Source organism: Plutella xylostella, chromosome 4 (genome assembly GCF_932276165.1).
Source record: "Plutella xylostella chromosome 4, ilPluXylo3.1, whole genome shotgun sequence".
In the NCBI taxonomy this organism is placed as follows: domain Eukaryota; kingdom Metazoa; phylum Arthropoda; class Insecta; order Lepidoptera; family Plutellidae; genus Plutella; species Plutella xylostella.
In genome coordinates this window covers 2,424,820-2,447,647 of record NC_063984.1, presented here as the reverse complement: position 1 = coordinate 2,447,647, position 22,828 = coordinate 2,424,820, and the positions used below count along the sequence as shown (strand labels likewise).

Here is a 22,828-nt window from a genome sequence, read left to right as displayed (position 1 = left end):
TCTTAATTAATACCAGTGAGCGAAAAGCCCACTTGATTAAAGAAACAAACATTTCAATCGGCCCTTCCCAACCTGTCCCGGATCTCAAATTACAGAGTCCCTTGCGTAACGCCTGCGCGCACGCACACTGCAGGAATCTCATACGCATGCGCGGAGTTTTCGAAAAAGGAACGCGTCAACAACAACAACAAAAAGCGTAAAAATGCGTAGCGGTGCGTAGCGCACGCGGCAACGGGACCGTGCGTGGAGGATGCAGCCTGCTGAGAAACCTCTTTTGATTGAAAAGAGAGCACAACCTCTTTTGAGAGTGTGATTTCGATTTTATAAAAAAAAGGTTAAAATCGAGAAGTTAAAGTAAAAAAATTACGAATTTAAGATAATTTGCGCGTAATACAATCGTCATCATCATCGTCATATTATAAACATAATTTTCCTGTCTAATGTCGTCCAGAGAGCCGAAGGGCGCCCCACGCTATCGTGATCTCCACTCGAGAACACCTTTGACACTCAGGGCACATTTTCAACGCGTTATAAAAATATAGCAAAATTATTTATCTTTCCAACTAGCAGGCAGGTGATTCCTAAATTATTTGTTACAATAATAAAAAAAGACCGTCAAACGCAACTGACCCAATATCGTCGCAAAACAAAGGTTCGACATTTTGACGTTAAAATCAGACTGTTTTTTAAGCAGGTGGTACGAATAAATAATCTCATTGCGACCACCAAAATAATGTATGAAATTGTAAGAATGCTGTGTCTGTCACAAAACGACTGCGCCGAGAGCGTAGCCTTCGCATAAATAATTCATAGGTTGTATTGTATAGATACAAATGCGTTGGTGAAATTATACACCATGGCGTTTGATCGAGATATTGTGGACTTTGTTTTGGTGTTGTCGGGATGTTGTTTTTACGTGGTGTGGGTGAATTATTTGTTTTTGCCCGCAGTGGGGCCAAGCCGCGTCTGTCGATGTTTTTTCCGGGGATTAAGACAGTTCTAGTTTTCATAAATATAATATAAAACATACACACATGGTTGTATTGGTTGTACTATATGTGTAATATGCAGTATGTTACATGGATAATTCAGTATATTTTAGTTAATTTGATAAAGTGAATGAGCTCTAGGTTATTAAACCTATTAAATCATTTTTTTTATTTAAACTAAAAGCTGATGCCATATTGCCACGTCCATAAATTGAAACCAGAAAGTAATACGAGTATTTTGAAGGCTTAAAAGTTCTAACCGGAAATCAATATATTTCTCTTTAGACATAAAAAAATATTGCTTCGTGTATACATTAATGCCATTGTCAGGTTGTTTGAATAATTGTTCCCCCTTTCATTTGTTTTTATTATAACAATTTATAAATGCATTTTTTTGTTGGCGATTATACGATGCAGAGGCCGCCATTATATGATTGAAGATCAGAATTAAACCCAGGAGGTTCTATTCGTGCCCGGCACAATCATATATGTATTTTCTCAAATATATTATCTTCTTGAAGCATAACAGTACGCGTAAAATAAGGAACAAATAATTCTGGTATGATATTTCCAAAAACCCACTCGAGATCTCTCAAAACACAACACTCGATATTGTGAATTGATATTAGTAAACCGAATTTATTACTTATTTACGAAGCCAGTAAAAAAGAGCTATAAAAATAGTACGTACAATCCGGTCCAGGGGGGTCTCTCTATATGACGAAAAACTATGTTTCTAAGCGCTGCTGCGCGAGCCACGACTCTATCTCGTTGTATTAACCGTGCCGTTTACACGAGCTCTCGTTCGTTCGTTTTTCTTCAGTATAGAGTAACCCTCCAGGTATTATATTTCTTGTAGTACGGAGGTGTTGTGACGGGTACGTTCAATATGGCTTCTTAAGCTATTGCACTCATAAAACGGTTTATTCCACTTGGCTTATCGGTAATGCGCTAAGCTGAGGACGTAAGATCGGCGTGACGCCTTCACGAAAATAATGCTTCTAATACAGTGTGTAATACTTTTCTGGAATTTTCCTAAAGCGGATAGGTGATATGTGTATGGACTTGTTTTAGTGCTAGAGGATACGAATCGTAGATTATGTACCGTATCGAAACATACAGCACTTTAAACATCTATTGGATGCAATACAATGTCATTTGCTTATGATATCTGGATCAATCGACGAAAAATATTTATTATACATAGTCAAAGAAAAAAAATTAAGTATTACTGTTGCAAATACTTTTAGATTACAAACGAAGTAGAAGAAGCTATACGGCTAAGTGCGGTCATAATAAATACCTATCAAGATTGCCGGTTAAACTCCTTACCACAACTTTTATAATTTATTAGTGGACAATTGTTATTACCATGCGAAGTAAAACAAGCTTCGTATTTAACACTTACCCGAGTATTTATGCTATACTAGACCTTATCGCTGACTTGACTTACGATCTTTTGCCCCTTGGGCGCTGTTATTTCTATAGGTTGCTAAGAAAAAGGTTGTAAGTAAAAAATCTGTAGAAACTATTTTCCATTGATTTTAAACTTTTATAACCGAATGTTTATTGACGCAGCTATTGCTATGGTGAAGTGCCTAAAATTAATTGGGCCTCAATTATGGACGCATCATCTTATTTCATAGCAATAAATCAAAATTAAGAAATTTCCCGGTGATGTTTAATTAGTAGGTTTTACTTGCATTCAGGTGTTTCGTCAAATATTTAAATTCAATGCATAGTAATAGGCATTAACCTCTATCTTTTCTGTAGTGAAATGATTGAGTAATATCGTAATCTATCATGATTAGGTACGAAATAGTAACAAAACTGTTCTGAACGTTGTCAAATACTGATTTATTAAGGCTTCTCATATGTATTGTACCTTTATTATTTATAATAAACGGGCGTACGGCCGCAAAACCTGAGTGATAATAATATTTAGTTGAATAATTTGTTTAGGTATACTGCATCATCCCATTTGAGGCAGGTAACCGTCTATAATTCTACGAATCTGACGTCCGATCCATTAAATTGTTGCCTTATATAGTAGGTTTTCAGTTCACAAGATTCCAAACAAATATAAATTGGTTCGCATTCAAACACAAATGCTAATTTAATAATAATGTCCTACATCCAATGGGAATTCTTCTTATTTTGAACGCAACTGTCACAGTGAAAACCTATGTCTTCAACTATACCCATTTCGGATGCGTCTCCAGTAGGCAAACTTTTCGCTCGTAATGCTGCAAATTGCTTAACTATCAAACTGAGAAAACTCCGCACCCTATACTAATTCGCAGCTAACTTAGTCGGAAGCGAACTCACACATTATTATGTAATAAAGAATTCTAAATAATCTAACTATCGAAATAGGTTACTCTTCAATCATAGTTTAACCCTTATGAGTCTTATGACATAAATAAACAAAAAAATTGCCTGTCGGAGTCGCAGCCTTAATTCCTTGCCAAAATCCACCCACATCCCTTTGTTACGCGATAATCCGCCAGTGCAGCGGGACACGGCTTGTGCCCTTGACTTTGATCCCGCAAACAAAAAGAGTAAAAACTCGAACCGGTCCGCGCCCCTCGGCCTTGGGCCCTCTCTGGGTTACCAGGCCCGGGTCCCGTTAGGACTTGGTTCCGTACCACGCTGAGGTTATATCATCTGGTGCTGTAAGCTTGCGCGAATGCTGTTTAGGGTTAAGTCGGGTAGATAGGACTGTATTAGAGGTAGGGGTAAATGATTGGTTGTTGTGCTTATTGTCGCATATTAATCACTAAACCTTCTTAACGTAAGTAGAAATAGAAAAATATGTCCATTAAAAAGTTTCAGTAACCTAAAGATCCCAAAAAGAAACAGCGCCGGACTCAAAATTTCGCCAACTCCGCCCCCGGTAACAGCGTAACCCTTTAGCGCACCGCATGTCGGCGTCAGGTGCGGGCAACACTGCGGTCACCTTCAGCGCTGCGCCGGCGCACGCGATAATTGTTATTATTAGTGGGAGGCAGGTGCGCGGGAGTCGCGATTTGTTCGGCGCATGCCGCCCCAGAGAGAGGGTTAGAAATTATGCGATCACGGTCATTATGCGAGCGTGAATCACCTGGTGAAGTTATTGTTGCTAATTAAATCAATTGATTGTATCAAAAGAGATGATTAGGATTGAGTTTTATACAAAATTTAATGAAAAGGCCATATTGCGAAATTGCCCATACAAAAGACATCAACGCGCAAGTACCGAACAAAATCGGAGAATATCCAATCGACCATACGCAACCTGCATTAATACAACAATCACACATAAAAATAATATTTATTATTTCCATTCCATCATACACGTTTCCCATGGAGTTTTTTCGGCGAGAATGGCTAAAATCTTTTAAAGGACCATGTGAATTGTCACGTATATTTGTTACCTTCATAAATTATGGTCTATGGCATAGAGTCATAATGGCGGTTGTTTGCCGTCGCTAACAATTCGTTGCGAAGAGCTGATCCACCTGACGCCCCCCCGCGCCCCGCGAGCGCTTGCCGCCCCCGCGCGCGCCCGGAGGGGGCGGCACAAAAAACATATCATATCACTTCACCGAATCTTACTTTTGTTAGAGATGTGCGATCATCTTTGGATGCGCCGTTACGAATACGAGTGTTACATAATATTTTTTTAATGCAGCAGAATAAAAAATATGGTCACCTGGTTACCTACTAGATATAGGTATTTTCCTTTTTCTTTCATCATCCGAAAAGTGTTTACTAGTTTAATGAGAATACTTAAAAAAAATATAAAATGTACTTACTTAAATTAAAACCATTTTCTTACTTAAAATACCTACCCACCTCTTATAAAAGGTATTAGGATTTTATTAATATACCACATCCAGGAAAACCACCCTCTCAAACATAGCATCCTAGTGGTAAATAATCGTTGATGCACTTTCGTTTTTATGCAGCGTGCCACGCGGTATCCACTCTAAATTGAACACAACCTTACGGCCAGTATTTTTTTCACCCTAAAAAGGTATATTCTATTTATCTCTACCGTCATGATTCGATGCATTGTGCCAGGCGTAAAAGACTTAAAAAAATAAAGGGTACGAATGATACTGGCCAAAAAAGTGGTGGAAGTCACGTAGGTGAAAAAGTTTATTTTCGAAAAAAGAACTCATTTCTTTCGGCCGATATGGGATTCGGTCGCGAGTCGCGAGCTATTGTTATTGTTATTTGCGGCGGCGAGTCGCCATCTTTGTTTTGTTTTATAGTTTTATGGAAAGAGGCTTTTAGAACTTTAAGTAACATTGTTGTTGGATATTTTAACAAAGCCAGTTTTTGTTATATTTTATTTTTTATGCGATGCATGCCGTGCAAGTTTCTTGTTAGAATGAGAGTTTTACTGTGATAATGAGAACCTAGATCTATGATTTTTATAATCTAAAATTTATAAACATAGAAACCTTCACGGTACAGTTGATGCGGCAATCATGAAAGCACTTCACTTCATTAGCTACTTAAAAGCTTAAATCTCTACGGAGAGAACCTTTAAAATGGATACATAGGTAGGTACTATTAGCTAAAGTTTGTTTTCTTAACTAGAACTTGATGGCATCATAACGGAACAGAGAAATTGAAGAAATCTCTGATATCAGTGTCAAACTTTGTACAAATGCAGCAACGGCCACTATCTCCCAGTATAAATTCAAATTTTATATGTTTTAGTACATTTCACAGTTAGGAAATGTTCATAAATGTCAAGTTAAATTAACTGCAGCACACACGCGTATACGTACATACCCACGTCGTTAAATCTACATAATCAGTTGATGTGTTGCCTCCACATGTAAATTACCTGATCATCTTCATCAATCCAAATGAATGGGAACGCTAGACTGAGTGACTCGCGATAGTCCTCGGTATGCCTAAACAAAATATCCGTAACAACTTCCAACACGGAAGGCTCTGCAAATATGTAGTTTAAACTTTTATTTGATGATACAATCAGTTTTCAAATAATGGAAATTAGTATAGGGGAAATCAGTCATATGTAATAGTTAATTTTCCACCCAAAGAAGAAGAAGAAACAGTGGTAGTTCCGTCCACCTATGAATCTCTAAAATACAAGGTGTTTAAATGAAGATTAAGTAGAACAATGTCGTTTAGGGAAATAGGCACTTAATACACCCAATATCACGTTTGAAGTGACGCACACACATGACACACTCATAGCACCTATTATTTGGAATGTGTGGGTGTGTACTAGCAGTAGAGATGATACTCGGATGTGTCTTTGCCATAAATTATCGATATTCAAATGGTTGTGCTACGTATTCGGTACCGCAATTAACACGCGAACTGGTTTGTGGATAGTGTTGGGACGTTATCGATTTTATTTTACTTTCTTGTAGTATGTATAGGCATAAAAACAATGAAATGAAATGAAATCGTTTATTTTTTTGACGTCAAATTTTACAATTACTTGTCTAAAGTCATAATATTACTCTACCACCATTTCACAAAGTATCGTATCTGCAAACATTATTGATAATGAAAACGCGACGTTTTTTTTTTTTTAATATGTGGGGACATCTTCACACACGGCATCTTTACCCAGAGCCTGTGTTATGGGTATCGGACAGCTGATATATGTACACAAATACATAGATAGATACATATTAAATATAAATATCAACACCCAAGACCCGAGTACAAATATTTGTCTTTAAACAAATATCTGCTCCAGCCGGGAATCGAACCCGGAACCTTCGGCATAGCAGTCAGGGCCACTAACCACTACGCCATTTGACCGTCTAAAATTTTAAAACCGCATATTATCGATTTCTTATTTCTTACATCAGCCATCACTAGTAACAAAAATGGATATATTCGACTGTGGCCAATAAGTATGTAATGAATCTCATGAGTATAGAATGAGGTAACAACCAATCTGGATAAGTGTGGGCTTGGCCTTTTTATACGCATATAAAATAAAAATAAGTCCGTCTGTCTGGCTATCCATAGGAACTAGGTTTAAGGTACTCACCATAGATTTACGACACACAGTATGGATCATTTGAAAATCGAACTTTCGAAATGTTCGTTTATTTTCTACACTCACGGGCAATGAAAAAGTTCCACTGAGAAAAAAAAACAAATTACTCCTAAACGGAAAATGCTAGCTTAATGATGTGTTTTGCAACATTGAAGTACATTTAATAGAGCATCAGGATATTACTAACTAAAAACATAAATATGTTGTCCGAATTTCCTATTAAATGTTTCAAAAAAATTGGGGCCATATGGTGACTGCCATTTGTCTGTCATTTTGTAAGTGGAACTGTTTCTTTGCACGTGAGTGTATTTCTTGGTAGTTAAGATATAAATAAAATAAATAAATAAATATGTGGGGACATCTCACACACGGCCATCCGACCCCAAGCTAGGCAGAACCTGTGTTATGGGTGTCGGACAGCTGATATATCTACACAAATACATAGATAGATAGATACTAAATATAAATATCAACACCCAAGACCCGAGTACAAATATCTGTCTTTAAACAAATATCTACCCCAGCCGGGAATCGAACCCGGGACCTTCGGCATAGAAGTCAGGGTCACTAACCACTACGCCATTCGACCGTCGGTATATATATAGGTAACTGACAAAAATATTGCATAAGTATTGGTCCAATAAACCAATTTTTATATTTAAGCATTGAAGCTATTTAAATTGTTGCACGGGTAAAGCCGCGGTTAACATGCTAGTTTAAAAAATAAATTAATGTATGTATTTGATTCTGGTTTTTTTCGTGTCATCCGACTGTTACTATGTTGTTTACTGACTGACGTACTTAGAGATCGAGCTTGATAATTTTATGTGGTGATTTATTTAATTATATTCGGCATGGGTTAACCCGAATATTTTTGGGCTTTAAGTGATCTGGTTGTACACCTACTTCTTTGAATAAAATTTAAGGTTGATAAATAAGTTTTTGTAACCATAATTAGGTACTTTAATCAATTTTTTCGTAAATAAGCATCGCTCTTTTTCAGTAAGTCACACTCGTATCATCTATTCATTAGTAAACATAAATAGTTAATTTAATAGATGTTGTAGTTACAACGTTAAAGTTAAAATAGAAAAGGTTATCTTAGTACTTACACGCTAATTAATTATTGGTTACCACAGAGTTCTACTAAACTATGAAGTATGTTTTAGTATGATCTAGAACTAGAATAAATTAGTACCTACTTATTGTTATTTCGCTTTACTAAACATACATGGCAAAATATTTTTGCCAATCTTAGCTGTTAATGAATAAATAGATTGCTTTTAGGATTACTGTGTACTTTGCAAATTAGCACTCACGATTCTTTCTCGGCGGCCAATCGGAAACGTTTATTTTAATGCCGGATTCCTATTGGCCCGTGTTACTTCTGAGGTTACTCCAGTTATGCCATTTCCATTGAATCTGAAGTTGTATTTAGGAAATTGGATTAGCCTCAATAATTACTACGCCACTAACGTGGTAGTATCACTTTTAAATCGCTACACCATCACACTTCGAGCTTGACACCTTAAGTGTATCACTTCAGGGGCTACGTAGAACATTTGTACTATATTGTTTTCATCATTTATTATTTATTTATGCAACTCACACTTATCAAAATATAATCGTTAAATTTTAATGCACCATTAACATCCATCATTTTTATTTTCTTTCGTAAATAATCCGATATTATATTATTTCGTATTTTCTCATATTCATTCACATATTTTATTTTCTGCTTTTTCGCCATATGTAACCTTCAGGTGGGTACCATTACGCTAGGGTTGTCAGTCGAAGTGTGTGGCGGTAGTGGTCAGGGGTGTGACGTGCGCAGGGTGCCGGCGGGGAGCGGAGCGGGCGCGGGGGGAAGCGGCCCTCGGGCAGCTCCACCTCGTCCCTGGGCCGGGGCGCGCTCTCCGACCCGGACCTGCAGAGCCGACTGCAACCTAACCTCGCTGGATACTGGGTTCGTACTCGCTTGTCACACCCCTGTTTACTTGATACTCTTTCGAACGGATGTTGCATTAAATATTTTGTGAGCGAAACTGAACGCGTTTACCAGAGTGACCCCGAAAGAGGTCAGTTTAATGTTTCATCCGGACTTTATTCTTCTGCTTCTAGAGTTGCACTGCACCTAAATATTTAGAATTACGTATAATTAGTTTAGCTTTATTAGTAGAATTAGTTAAGTTATAATTTAGTACTCCCGGAAACTACTATTAACCATAGTTTAAAATACCATACTGTGTATTTCTTTCCAATCCAATAGATAGCAAAATAGCAACGTGTTACACCAATCCGCATACCTCCTCCACAAACTTCGCATAAACCTTGTACAAATATGTGCTCATTGCCACATAAATTTATTGTATTATTTAAAAAAGTTTCCAAAATGGCGACCGTCCATATACACAAAGCTTATTACCGTCTGTCTGTCCATCGGTTATTTATTACTTATTACAGAGACCCGTTCTTGTTCGGACAAACGCCGAATGGGTTTAATAGAAATCGCTGACATTGTTTATGTTAGATAGAGTACCGTCTTCTTGCGGTTCTCAAACTTTTCTTTAAATTTAAAGTTAAAATCGTGTTATAAAAATATACGAATTCATTTTTTGGGCCCTAAGTAATTTACAGTTGATTTTTTAAAATATTACAAAAAACTGATTTTAAAAGAGTGATTAAAAGTACCTACCTAATTATAAAATTTCAACAGTTTTGGTTATTTTATAGATATTTAAATTATTTTTAGCCTTTCTGTAATGTTATAGTGAATATGCAAACACCTGAAATACCTACTTTAAATTATGAAACCCGTCTCTACTGTACTGAAACATTGTACAAAAATGTAAACAATATTACTACTGCTACGCGTCTTCGTAGCCATTGCTACGCGCTACGAACTTCGTAGCAACCAGCCGCGGCTACGAAAAAAAAACTTTGAGAAGCGTCGACCGCTGCCCGAGAATCTGGTGTTTTATGGCACATTATGCTATAATAATATTTTTTACTTAGCACGTCAGTGTGTGCGCGCTGCCGTGTGTATGTGAGTGTGTGTGTGTGTGTGTGTGTGTGTGTGTGTGTGTGTCGATGTGTGCGTGTGCGCGGGCGCAAACGCTGGCCCAAAAATAATAAAAATGTCGTTTTTACTCAGGTATGAGCGAGGAATCTAATAGCCAAAAGATTTTTATGTTCTTTCGCGGTACAAGATTGTGTTACCGACCGTTATGTTTTTTTAAGTTTGAAATCTCTTTGTTGAAATAAATTGAGTTTTGTGAAGGATTCAATATGGCCGCGTGTTTTATGGGTGTCCAATTAGTGGCGGATTTTCGAGTGGCGACCGCGTATTGTAGTTCTACACATCGATTACTGGTTTAATAACATGATTTAGGGTCGCTCTAGAAAATATATATTTTTGCTTCATGTGTGATAACTTTACGAGGCTTCATCTTAAAAAGTTTCCTATAAACTATACATACTTACCTCGATATTTTTTATCTAACCAAATCTCATCGTCATTACAGTTTTAAATTAAAACCGGACACTTCTGGAATAACGTCAAATTATCTGATTCCAACTTTAAGTATTACAAAGACTCTACGAGTGGGTATTAAAAAGATCGAAATAAATTAAAAAAGAACGCTTTTTAATTAGTTGACCACACGCATTCAGTATTACCGATCAGAGAGCATAAAAATGCTCAGTATGTCGGTACGTAAATTTTGGTATTTAATCGTCGATCATAATAGCTTTTTAAGAACATATTTAAGTGTTTTGGTATTTTATTATTGTAAAATTTTAAGCTATGTAAGTACCTACGTGCCTTCATGGAAGTTATTGTGAGAGCGCTAGAAAAGATAAAAAGTATAATAATAAAAACTTGTGTAGCTTTACACAGATACGATTTAATATATCACACAGAAAAGCATATATAGCACATAGAAAAGTACCTTTATCTTCATAATTAGCCAATAATCATTCACTGCTGGACACTTTTATCTTATGGAAGAGTAACTATGCAACGGTCAATTTCGTTAGCCAGAAACATACACCCGAGTCCCCGTAGTTCTATGGCCAAGAGGCACGGGGCGATAACTTTTGTCACTCTTGACGTACGCATCTTGCGCCCCGTGCTAGGCTTTCAGAAGCACCCTTAATTTTACTCACGGCGACAGAAATACACTTAATATTATGTATCAGAGTCCGCCATCGGAAAATCGGATGTCAATGAAAACAGAGGTAAACTTAGCAAAACAAATATTTATATCCCCGTAAACCCACGCGGGGAAACGTTGTAACCAATTTTATTGTACGCCATCAACTTCATGTTTACCCGAAAGTATTCCTAATATAAAAAGCCGAATAATTGTTATCGTTTGTAGGCTGGACTATGAAATAGCGCATAGAGCATAAAACTGAAGTATTCGATGAAAAGATAAACACTGGCCAACATCAAAACCGAATGAAAGAGTATTTATTTCGGTTATTATGCTGTAATAAACGTATTCTGTTCGGTTCTGTGGGGTGCAGTTTTATCCGTGATCGATGTCGCTGTGCGGTAGGCGGTACGAGTAGGTATCCGTAAGTCGTTAATTGTACAATATCGACAAACGTAAAGTCTAAATACGCCTAATTTTTTCTACCTAAAAACCCTATACGTTATATGTATTTAACCTTATTGTAACATACATACATACATACATATGCTCACGACTGTAATCCCCGAAGGGGTAGTCAGAGGTGACTCGCGAGCGAGTCACCCGCTTTTCGCTGTGCATTGTACTCACGTGATAGGTCGCGAGCCGTATCGCCGTTTTTGAATGAGTACAATGCAAGTTGTCGGGTAAGTGGGCAACCCGACTGTCAGATGTTTTCAAGCCGCCCGAAGGCCTCTAACTAGGCTTAACGACTGCTGCCGAAGCAGCAACCGGGACCCACGGCTTAACGTGCCGTCCGAAGCACGGAAGCGTCCAGAAAAGAACCACTTGAAATCGGTCACCCATCCAATGGCTGACCGTGTCAGTTGTTGCTTAACCTCAGTGATCAGTTACGATCACTGAAGCCCGCTCGACTACGGACGCTGCCTTATTGTAACATGTTTCGGTAAATTTCAAATATATAGCTTTCAGCAGATATGATTCATTAAAATTGAGTATATCGGCATACCTTCATCGCGACCACTGATGAAACTGCCTCCTATCTAATAAACAGTTGAAGTATAACAGTTTAGTGCCTTACACAAGAGCTGATCGCCGCAAGAAGCGATCTGATCAGATGATAGGTGCACCCATTGCTGTTGGAGCCATGTGGACGTCTTGCTACACCTTTTCCTACTTTTTTATTTGTTGTTTCTTCCTACATTTTTATTTGTTGGTATCGTATGGCATCCCTGAGGTGTCACTACTTCCGCCTATGGCGTCTTCCTACTTCTAGCCTTGCTTCAGCTAAGTAATTGATACAACTTAAATTTTCACTTTCAGCAGAGATATAATTGAACCAACTTTGTATCAAAACAAGATTAGTGTTTTGTTTGGTACTTATCAACCTCCTAAGATATTATGTAAGTTCCTCCCTCCATGTGGGATAGTTTATTCAGTAACGTCCAAATAAAACGTGTTTACCGAGAGAGGGCCATCGAATCAGCTCTGCCTGGCCACTGTTTAAGTACCCACCTATGGGAGAACTATATTTTATATCTCAGGACTAGGGTTCCCGAGGATACAGTCGGAAACAGTTCTTTTATAGTTTGATGTTTAATATGTGTTAAATCAAAAGGTTTTGTGAAGAAGAATTCGTTTTGGCTGTTACATTTTGCACACAAATAGTATGAAGTTACCTTCAAAATAAGGTATTTCATATTAGTATGCATACAAACTATGTAGTACGAATGAAAATAAAAAAAACATAATAATTATTCGTGCAATTATGACACAAAGTCAACCCACCCCATAGGCCTTTCAACAGTCGCTTCAACAACCTATATTTAAATAAAAAAGGATAGTTCTTGACCAATCAGTCTCCCCGCAAGCCCCGCAACCTATACCCTGAGATTCCCATAGCCATCGCGGCCCCAAGATCTACCGTCTTACAGCTAATTAACCCCACTAACTGTATGCATAAAACATTGATAGTTAAACCCAAAACTCGTTAACAACATCCATAAAAAAGTTAAAGAGAGACCAATAAATTTCCCCATAAATAGGGTAACTATTATTTTTAAGGGAAAACTAAGGTAATGTTCCTTCAACTGTCGGCTATGCAGGGCTAATGTTTCAAACTTCTGTTTTTTTATTGCGGGTAAAAAACTAAGGTAGTTGATGAGTTGGAATCGCCTATAAAATGTTTAACGCTTAATGTGGATATTAATAGAAGCAGTGGAAGGATTTTGGGACTGTTTTTTTTCTGTTATTGTATTCGTTCGGTGTGTTGTTATTGTACATTCCTCGAAATATCTAAAAGGTCCACGTAATTCGTATTCATAATAGGTACCAGTTATCTTATGTGTTACCGATATCGTTTTATAACCTTCTTTGAAACAGTAGCCACCACCTCTTAAGCAACCCCTAGATCCTCTTTTTGACGCTTATTTCCACGTCTGGATCTTAATATATTTGTCATACCTAAATTAAAATGCGCCAGAGTAAACTAAACACTGTGGTAGCACCATTTGCACGTTATTGAATTCGCGCAACTGTTAACTGACGTCACTTAGGTAATTTATAATAAATAATAATAATAAATAATCTTTATTGAAAACAAGCAGAGTAAACATAAAACATGAAAACCCTGACTCCCAAACTAGGTAACCCTGTATCTTGAGAGTCAGTGCCTTCCCATTCAATGAACATTTTTATAAGTTATGGGTTGCCTATTGCAATGAAATGTTCCACAACAGGAGACTCGGCCAAAGAATGCAATTAGCGGCTTTGAGCAAAGAGCTAACATTATGTAGATATGCAATTCCTAAAATCACTCGGGCACAGTCACGCGACACACGTTTATCCGAAAAAACCATCGATATTTTTAGCCGAGAATACTCATTAAATGTATTAAAACTTGTTCCTTCCACGATAATGTCTAATTTATGTTCTAGTACAGCTCTTTCGTCATTGCTGTATACGGAACGTGTTTTTTTCTATGTAGTGGTGTAATAATACGAAGAGGCGGCATGTTTTCGGGCTCGTTATTTCTGTTTTATTGTATGAATACGTAATGCGGCGACATCTTCGTTGTGACATCGACACCGCGAATTGCCGACGTTTGCGCCCGGCCTAACTAGCATAGAATAGTTAGACGATAGGTTACACCGAGACAAACTATCAGTAGAAACTTCTAGACTTAAAGACACAAATAGGATACATTTCAATTCGATATAAAAGATAAATGAGTATAACGTATTTAAGTTACTCCATTTACGGTAACGTATTAAACTTTTTTTTACGTGTTAGACGTAGGTACTTAGTTTTGGACGTGAAAATGTGTGGTTTGCGTAAAACATTATACAATGGGCTTTAGTTATATTGGTCTGTTTATTACTAAATAATTAATACGATTTTACAATTTTATAATCATTATCATTACTTATGTACCTACTACATAGATCGCACTGTCAAATACATATTTCTTGTTGTTACAATGAATACATACATGTTTGAATGAATACATGGGTACAATAACTATATAGGCATAGATGTCACTTCACGGGTCATGTCTGTTCCGCACAGCACCTTACTCTATGCCGATTTAAAATTGTCCCCGATAAGTAGATACGTGGCGTATGGCTGTATATTTCGTGTCCATATCTTTATTATTCAAATTTTAAACTCGTCGGACTTTACTTTTAATTGTGCGTGGGCGTAAGCTGCCTGTTTGTAGTGTGCTAATGTCTTCTATGTATATTTTATGTAATCTTGATTCTTTCGGATATATTAATGACCACTTTTCCTTATATCTAGTTAACGTTTATGTACATTGAGTAGGATGTAGTCCCCTGCAGTGCGGTAGTTGAGAAATGCTGATCATTGCGGGTTTTTGTTTGAGAGGTTCTGGTTCGTTTCTGTTTGAATTTTATGAAACAATATTATTCATCAAGATTTATAAAAAATTAGTAAGTATTTGCATGTTCCTATGTTACCAACGTGCAACGGTAAAGGGAATAAGGGGTTCTGAAGTACAAAACATCGCAATGTAATATGGAATGTTAGAAATTATCCGTATTTTTGCCGTTTTTCTCAATAAAATCATTGGCAATCAGAGCCATTGTATAAGTTGCCCATTATAATAAATTATTCATTAGGTCACTTTGATTTCATTAATCGGATCGCAATTATCATTAACGGTGACCGTTTTGCACTATGATAATTATGAATAGGACCTCAACTATAACAGAATATATATTAAATTTAAAATACCAATCGTAAAATGATTATTTAAATAATCGGCCACAAAGAGCGCAACACTCCAAAGACTAATTCCGCCATGATGTTAATTAAAACCATTTTAATCTTCCATCCGAATACATTATTTGGTCTGAGGTGTATTCTCGAAACCACTACTACACTCAAGAACAATAAAAAAAGGTCCATTTACAAAATATCGGCACCAAATGACCCCACTTTTTTAAAACATTTAATTATTGTATTTATTTATTTTTCTTACACCTAGTAAAATATTGTAATCACACCATTATTTATTTCTATATCCTTCGATATATTTACCATATGTTTCCAAAGTGAAGTCAAGTTTTGATTATTTATTTATTTAACTCTTTATTGTACGAATATCACAAATAAAAGTACAAAGGGTGGACTTAATGCTAAAAGCATTTTCTGCCAGTCAACCCGCAGGATGTGCAGGAAAAAATAGGTAATAAGGTGTACAATTTTTTTATTTTTTTTATATTGTTATCGTGGTTTTAAGAATAGCCCCGCGGTCAATAAAGCACAATCTGGAACAAGTCGCGGCTAATGTTCTCGTAATGAGTGAATGTGTCCGCTAAAAACAGCCAGTTCTGATAAATCTGCATATAAATATATTTTTACCACAGACACGGATTCAGGGAGGGATTACTAATTAGCGTGTCTCTCTAGTACTTAGATAGATAGGTATTTATACACTCACGAGCAATAAAAAATTTTCAATAACATAGCATCAAATTATTATTTAACGGAGAAGACTATAGCTTAATGACGCCGTCTGCAATATTGAAGTGCATAAAACAGCACATCTGAAAGCCTATTACCAACTAAAACGTAAATATTTGGTTAAATTTTTCTATTAGACAAAATAAATAAAAAATAGGCCCTTTGGTGTCGGAATTTTGTGAGTGAAAATTTAAAATGTTAAAAATTCTCTGTATGTTTCGAAACCCTTCATTGGAAAGAGACCCGTACTCCAACAGTGGGCACGTGAAGGGTCGGAATGTGTACCGCATTTCGAGTACTGAGTCCGGCCCTGTTTCATAAACGCTTCACTAGAGGTCGCGAGGTGATAAAAATTGGAAAGTACCTCGTGCCTGTAACTTATCGAATGGAGATTGTAACTTGTTTGTCAAGTGAACGCAGGTGACTCGCGTGTGACAATTTGTAGGAAAGAGTATTGGAATTTATACGACTGTTGAGTTACAAAACTTGGACAAATCGTATTGTCAGCTATTGGTATAATTGATTGTTTGTGAGCAATAAGCCCTATTGCTAATGGCATAAGGGCGCCTTCAAATTAGTCGCTAAGTGTCGCGCGACTGCAGCGCTGCTGCAGCGCTGCAGCCGCGCTGCTGTCAAAATCCATATAAATTTTGTAATTTAAAAGATGCGCGACTGCAGCGCCGCAGCAGCGCTGCAGTCGCGCGACACTTAGCGACTAATTTGAAGGCGCCCTAAATGCTAATCAAACTCTGGTTGTATCAAAGCAACTTCAATGTCATAAACGCTTCGGTGTTCTTTTTAAAACTTTTATACGCATACTTACTTATTGTACTTGTTCATTAGTATAAGTGCTGACTGCTGCACCATTTTGATCGTCAAAAATACCTAGTGTTTTTTTCCTCTGTGAGCAGTTACACAGACCAGTAAACAAACAGTTACATTCCACATTAACCCTTTAAAACTGGTAGAAACTTTAAAATATTTCATTGGTTTTGGACCTTAAGTTAAAATATCGTGGCCATATTTCGAGCACTACCAGTAAATATGTTAAGTATTCTCAGCTAATGAGATATAATTATTTTTATTGCAACATTCAATAAAATAGTCATATTGTCTGTCTTCATTAGACGATACGACATCAGTCAAAACGACCATTCCACTGATGTATGGGGTCAGGCAGCATCGGCTACGATTGATATGTTAAAACGCAGTTAAAAACTATAAATATCTTCCGACATGGACATTAATATATGGATTTATCAATGGCCGAGTGTCAGCCGTGGATTTCCAAGTGACAATAAAATTAGAAAGCGTTTTGTGAAGTAGATCGATGCGTTTTGTAATTGCATGAAGTAGGCCTTTTTAAGGTAAACTGTGTTTCATCACGACCCATCACGTCCCCACTGCTGGGGCACGGGTCTCCTTCCAATGAAGGAAGGGTTTTGGGCCTAGTCCACCACGCTGGCCTAGTGCGGGTGTGCATGCAACTGTGTTTGGTGTTGCACAACATAGACGTAAGATTTGGTCTGCTGAAACTCAGAGTTCTTTCAGCTGACGGACTTTTATACTATCCAATATTATATAGGTACTGAGCTACATAAATAGAAACGGTGTCAGTACTTACTTGTGATGTATATTTTATTTTATTAGTGTATACAGTATGTATATCCAATAAAACAATAGTTTATAATTATGGATTCGAATTTCTTACACACAATGTATGTAGGTATGTATGTAACAAAAAGTAAGTTTTCCTCAAAACCCACTTTTAATAATGGATGGGTGTTTAGATACAGTCGTACTATGTATGTAATATCCGTTTTCACAAGCGTTCGCATTTTTTTAATCCATAAAACGTCTTATACCTATATGAACCAGTGTTTGTCTAGACTTTCCGCTAGTTTTTAACAACAGTGTATTTTGTGTAACATTAGTATTCCGACCATAAACCTTCGCCCACGCACCACCGCGATTGTCGGTCGGTCTGACTGAAAACTATACACTCGTAAATAATCAACAGTTATTTAAACGGATGGCAAACACAATACTTATTATTATTATGTGTATTGTATTATGAACAGAATTTAATAAATTAATGGTCTAAAATTGTAATTTCAATTAAATTTACTTGTAGAGATTGTTCTAAAATGTACATGGCGTAAATTACATGTGCCTGAAAACTTAAACCACAATGGCCTATTATTGGTCATGGATTTAGATCAGGGCGATACGATGATGTGAAATGATTTGACGTTGGAATTTTGGCGTGATTTGAACCCGCGGCCCCAAGTTTCGGAAGCAGGGTCACTACCGCCTAAGCTAAGGGGCCGTCAAATGGAATTTATATTGTGATTTACATCCTTAAATGCTCCGGAAAAGCTAATAGGGAAATAAACTTGTAAAATATTGTAAAAATATTTCTACTATTGCTACCTTGAATGATATGGAAGCCAGTAAATGTGATGGTTATTGGTTCATAATTCCAAAATTAGCTTTTAAGACTGTGTTAATTAAAAGTGTTACTTTTCATGCCATCTTTTACAACCATGTATTCTGGTTTCCTGTAATAATTATTTTAATTTAATTATACAGAATTTAAAAGTGACTTAGCATTTGTTTTATCACATCATCATCGCCGTCACGGGCCATCACCTCCCCACTGCTGGGGCACGGGTCTCCTTCTAATGAAGGAAGCGTTTAGGCCTAGTCCACCACGCTGGCCAAGTGCGGGTTGGAGGACCCCAACACAAGCAAGCTAAGAGAGGTTGTAGGGTAAGTGGGCAACCCCACTGTCAGATGTTTTCAAACCGCCCGAAGGCCTCTGACTAGGCTTATCGACTGCTTCCAAAGCAGCAACCGGGACCCACGGCTTAACGTGAACGGCACTTGAAATTGTTCACCCATCCAATGGCTGACCGCTCCATGTGTTGCTTAACCTCAGTGATCAGTTACGATCACTGAAGCCAGCTTCACTACGGACGCTTCTTTTTACCACATAGATATTTACCTTTTATACCAAAACTATTTAATATTTTTTTAATTAAAGAAAGTATAATTGTTACATAGCTTATTAATTAAATGTACAATAATACTGCTAATTTAGCCCAGTTAAAAGAGAGAAAAGCATACCCTGTGGGAGTCCATTACGTTTTACGATCGAAAACTGTTAATAAATTGAATATTATTCAGTAAATTAATGACGGCAGTCAACTCTCGTCTCATCATGACACAAGTTGAGATTGTTACGAATTATGTGTGGATGAATTATTTATCTGAACCAGTGTTGCCAGGTCAGTTCTGAAATTTGTTTCTAAATATGGGTAATAATATAAAAATTCTGAATAAGTATTGGTATTTTAATCATCCCATGTAACTGTTAGACGTCCTCAAGACAAGTAGAGGCAGGATTAGGAAGGCCGAGGACAGAGTATTGTGGCGGGCGCCCCGTGACCGTGCCGGGTTGGAGGATCGAAGTTCTTTTTATTATTTTATATTTTTGCCATAATCACTTTTGTTTTGAAAGATTAGTTTTAGTATGTACTTAATTTAAAACGGCAATACGGCTCGCGACCTATCGTGAGTACAAATGCACCGTGAAAAGCGGGTGGCTCGTTTGCGACTCACCTCTGACTACCCCTTCGAGGATCGCGTATTGTAGAGAATAGCGTGTTGTAGAACTCCTTGGCAAGGGCCTATATCCAGAAGTGCAGGATTGTGGGCTGATGACGAGTGATAATGATTATAGTAAATGCATCATATTAGTCAAAATCTGTTTTAAGCATCGAAGATGAGAGGAAGCATCCGTCTCCTCCTTAAATAGTTCGTCGTTTAATAGTTTTTTTTACAAAGGCTTTATTATTATTATTATATGTTTTCTCTGTTTTTCACTCCTTTTGGAGGTTTATTCCCTATCTCACGGGCGTAAGCCAAGTGAGGAGGGCCTAATTTTGGGATGAAATGACGGAGGTTGTGAGGATTTTTCTGGTGATGCGGCATGTGTTTAATATGGTGGCTTTTTGTAGGGTGTAAATGATAGATTTTGGGATTATTATTATTATTATTATAGTTATTTTAAATAAGAATTCCCATTAGTAATTATTATTTCCCTATAATTACTGGAGATGCACGTGTTAGCGGAGTGAAGATACACTTTCAGTGGCCAACATAGATCCTTGTTGGCAACTTTTTTCTGATTTCCAACATGTTATAGCCAATAAAAATCACTTAGTGACATTTTACTACCTTGTTTTTTTTAATAATTTCCAGTGAATAATAAGTTTTCGGTCAGATGTAGACTATAAAATGTAGGCATTAAAGAAAATTTTATTCGGAATTTATTAGTTTTTAGGCACATGTTAATAGCTCATCATAATCAATTTGATGTAAAGCGGTATAAAAATTGTTAACACGTTCGTGGCTCCGACCAATTTAAACCAAATCATTCTCTGGGCTTTACCGTAATAAACAAAATTGTTGAAAATACAGTGATAAAAAATATTGTTTTTGGGCGTTTGACGTATCAAGTTCTCATAGTTGCAATGAAATCCAGTTTTGTCGGGACTAAAATATGACATACAGTTTCATATGAGTTCATTTCACGCAACACGCACTGTGATGCCGGGCATTGCATTCTAGTGAAGCAGTGAACTACAACAATGTCAGTCGAAACAGTCAAAACAGTATAAAAGGATTGAACGAGTTATCAATATACCTTCGTCATATTAAAAAAACTGCGAGTGTTTGTAAACTAACGACGCCGTATGTAAACGACGAGATCTTACAAATTGCCTGCGTCATACCTACTACCGACCAGATGGTCCAAGTGAAACTTATTAGTACGTATTAGATTTAGCACCAAATGTTCATCACATGCTCATGCTCATTGCAATTGCAATATTATGTTAGTGCATTTTCAGGATTCCATGGTCGAGAATCCATTTTCTAGACGGTAACGATATATTAAATTTGTTCGTCGTCGAACAATAATTTTTTCTAAATTCTGGTTTCTTAAGACTTTTTTGTGTAAGGTAGACAACTTAGGTCTACTACAGTCACGAGCAATGAAAAAGTTCCAGTGATATAGGTATACAACGTCAATGGCAGCGGGACTTTTTTATTGCTCGTAAGTGTAGTTTTAAGACCAGCTCTAACTACAGAATATTTAAAATTAATACTTACTATGCGGAACCTCTAAAACCAGAGCCGTGACTCAGGAAGCATGCGGCATCCACTAAGTGTGAGTCTGTTTTTTTTTGCAAAGGCCAATTTTAGGAAGTGCACGCTAGTTACATGTGTCGGCTTCGGATTACAACTTTAACGACCTTCTGTGACCGACGCAGGCCTTCGAAGTCTAGTAAGCTTTTACCAATAATAATGAATCGTATCCTAGCTTAGAAGACAGAGTACCAGATCCAATGAAGGTAAAGTGTATTTAGATGTTAAATATATATAAGATCTGTATAATGTTACATGTTAAAAAAAATACATTTTGATTTTGATTTTATATGTTGCGTGTAGAAAGCCCGTACAACATATCGAAATAACACAAATCAACGCTCACGAGCAATGTAAAAGTTCCAGTTTATACCTATCTAGGTTCATGATAAATTTAATTTGTGGTCGATTTAAATTCAATTAATATAGATAAATACCATCCCTACATTTCCATAAATCACTGAAGCACAATAGCGAAAAATTATACTTGCCAATTAAAATCGAAATCCTACCTACATCATAAGTTGTAAACCTTTTAATCATTCCGAAGGTTTTAAAATTGTAGCTCGAAGTAGCGACAACCATACGGACAATGGGTAAAAAAAGTAAAAAATTGCCATCTTACCTGCACAGAAATTATTAAATTTTAGACCTCCATTAATCAAATTTTTTTCGTCAAAAATTCAGGTACCATAACTTGGTATTGCGAGCAATGCTTTTAACTTTTTTTTATGCAGTCACCCCAAGATAACGTTTCTGGTAGTAAAAAATATTAACTTCGCTAACATTTATTCAATATTATTAGGTATATGTTATTATTTTAATATTTTTAATTAACACATTTGTACACAGTATGTATGTACCTATCCTACCTGAAATTTTTTAAGCCGAATTTAAGTCAAATAACTTATTCACTTTGATTTAAAAAATACAAGCAAAGTACCTACCTAACAACAAAAATAAACAATGTTGTACAATTAAAACGTCGGTATTTCACATACTTATTAACTTTTTTGTGCACATTGTATTGTAATAAACACTAGCGTACCTACATCGTGAATATCGATTGCAGTTTTAAAAAGCGATGTTTTTTTCACATGTTGTCGGTTTATTTCAAGGATCTTTGAAATAATAACGAAATTAGGATCAGTACGCCTTGTAATTGCTTGGTCAATAAAAAATGGCTAAGTGCGAGTCTTATTAGTGCACTGGTGTTCTATTGGTTATTGTTAAGTAACTTAATAATTATGTCAAGATCTTACAAATACGTAATTAGTACATAATCATTTATAAATAAATGTCAAAAAGTATTTGATGCGAATGTAGGTACCTATACCTACCTAATGTGTTAAATAATGCGTTTTTATGTAAAAAAAAGTTACTAGTGGTAAAAATCTAAATCAATGTATTCTGCTAGCAATAGTTTTATTAAACTATAT

General features: G+C 36.6%; 1 protein-coding gene across 10 annotated transcripts in view; it reads left to right on the top strand.

Moving 5' to 3' along the window:
- Window positions 1–22,828, top strand: part of LOC105393908 (voltage-dependent L-type calcium channel subunit beta-2) — a 101,111-nt gene that overhangs the window by 9,608 nt on the left and 68,675 nt on the right. For 9 of the 10 annotated variants that reach the window (XM_048627121.1, XM_048627117.1, XM_048627116.1 and 6 more), the window contains exon 3: window positions 8,867–8,998. The exons of the other annotated variant lie outside the window; for it this stretch is intronic. In XM_048627121.1, coding sequence (XP_048483078.1) covers window positions 8,867–8,998 — 132 coding nt within the window. The remainder of the gene's footprint in view (window positions 1–8,866; window positions 8,999–22,828) is intronic. 10 annotated transcript variants of the gene reach the window in all.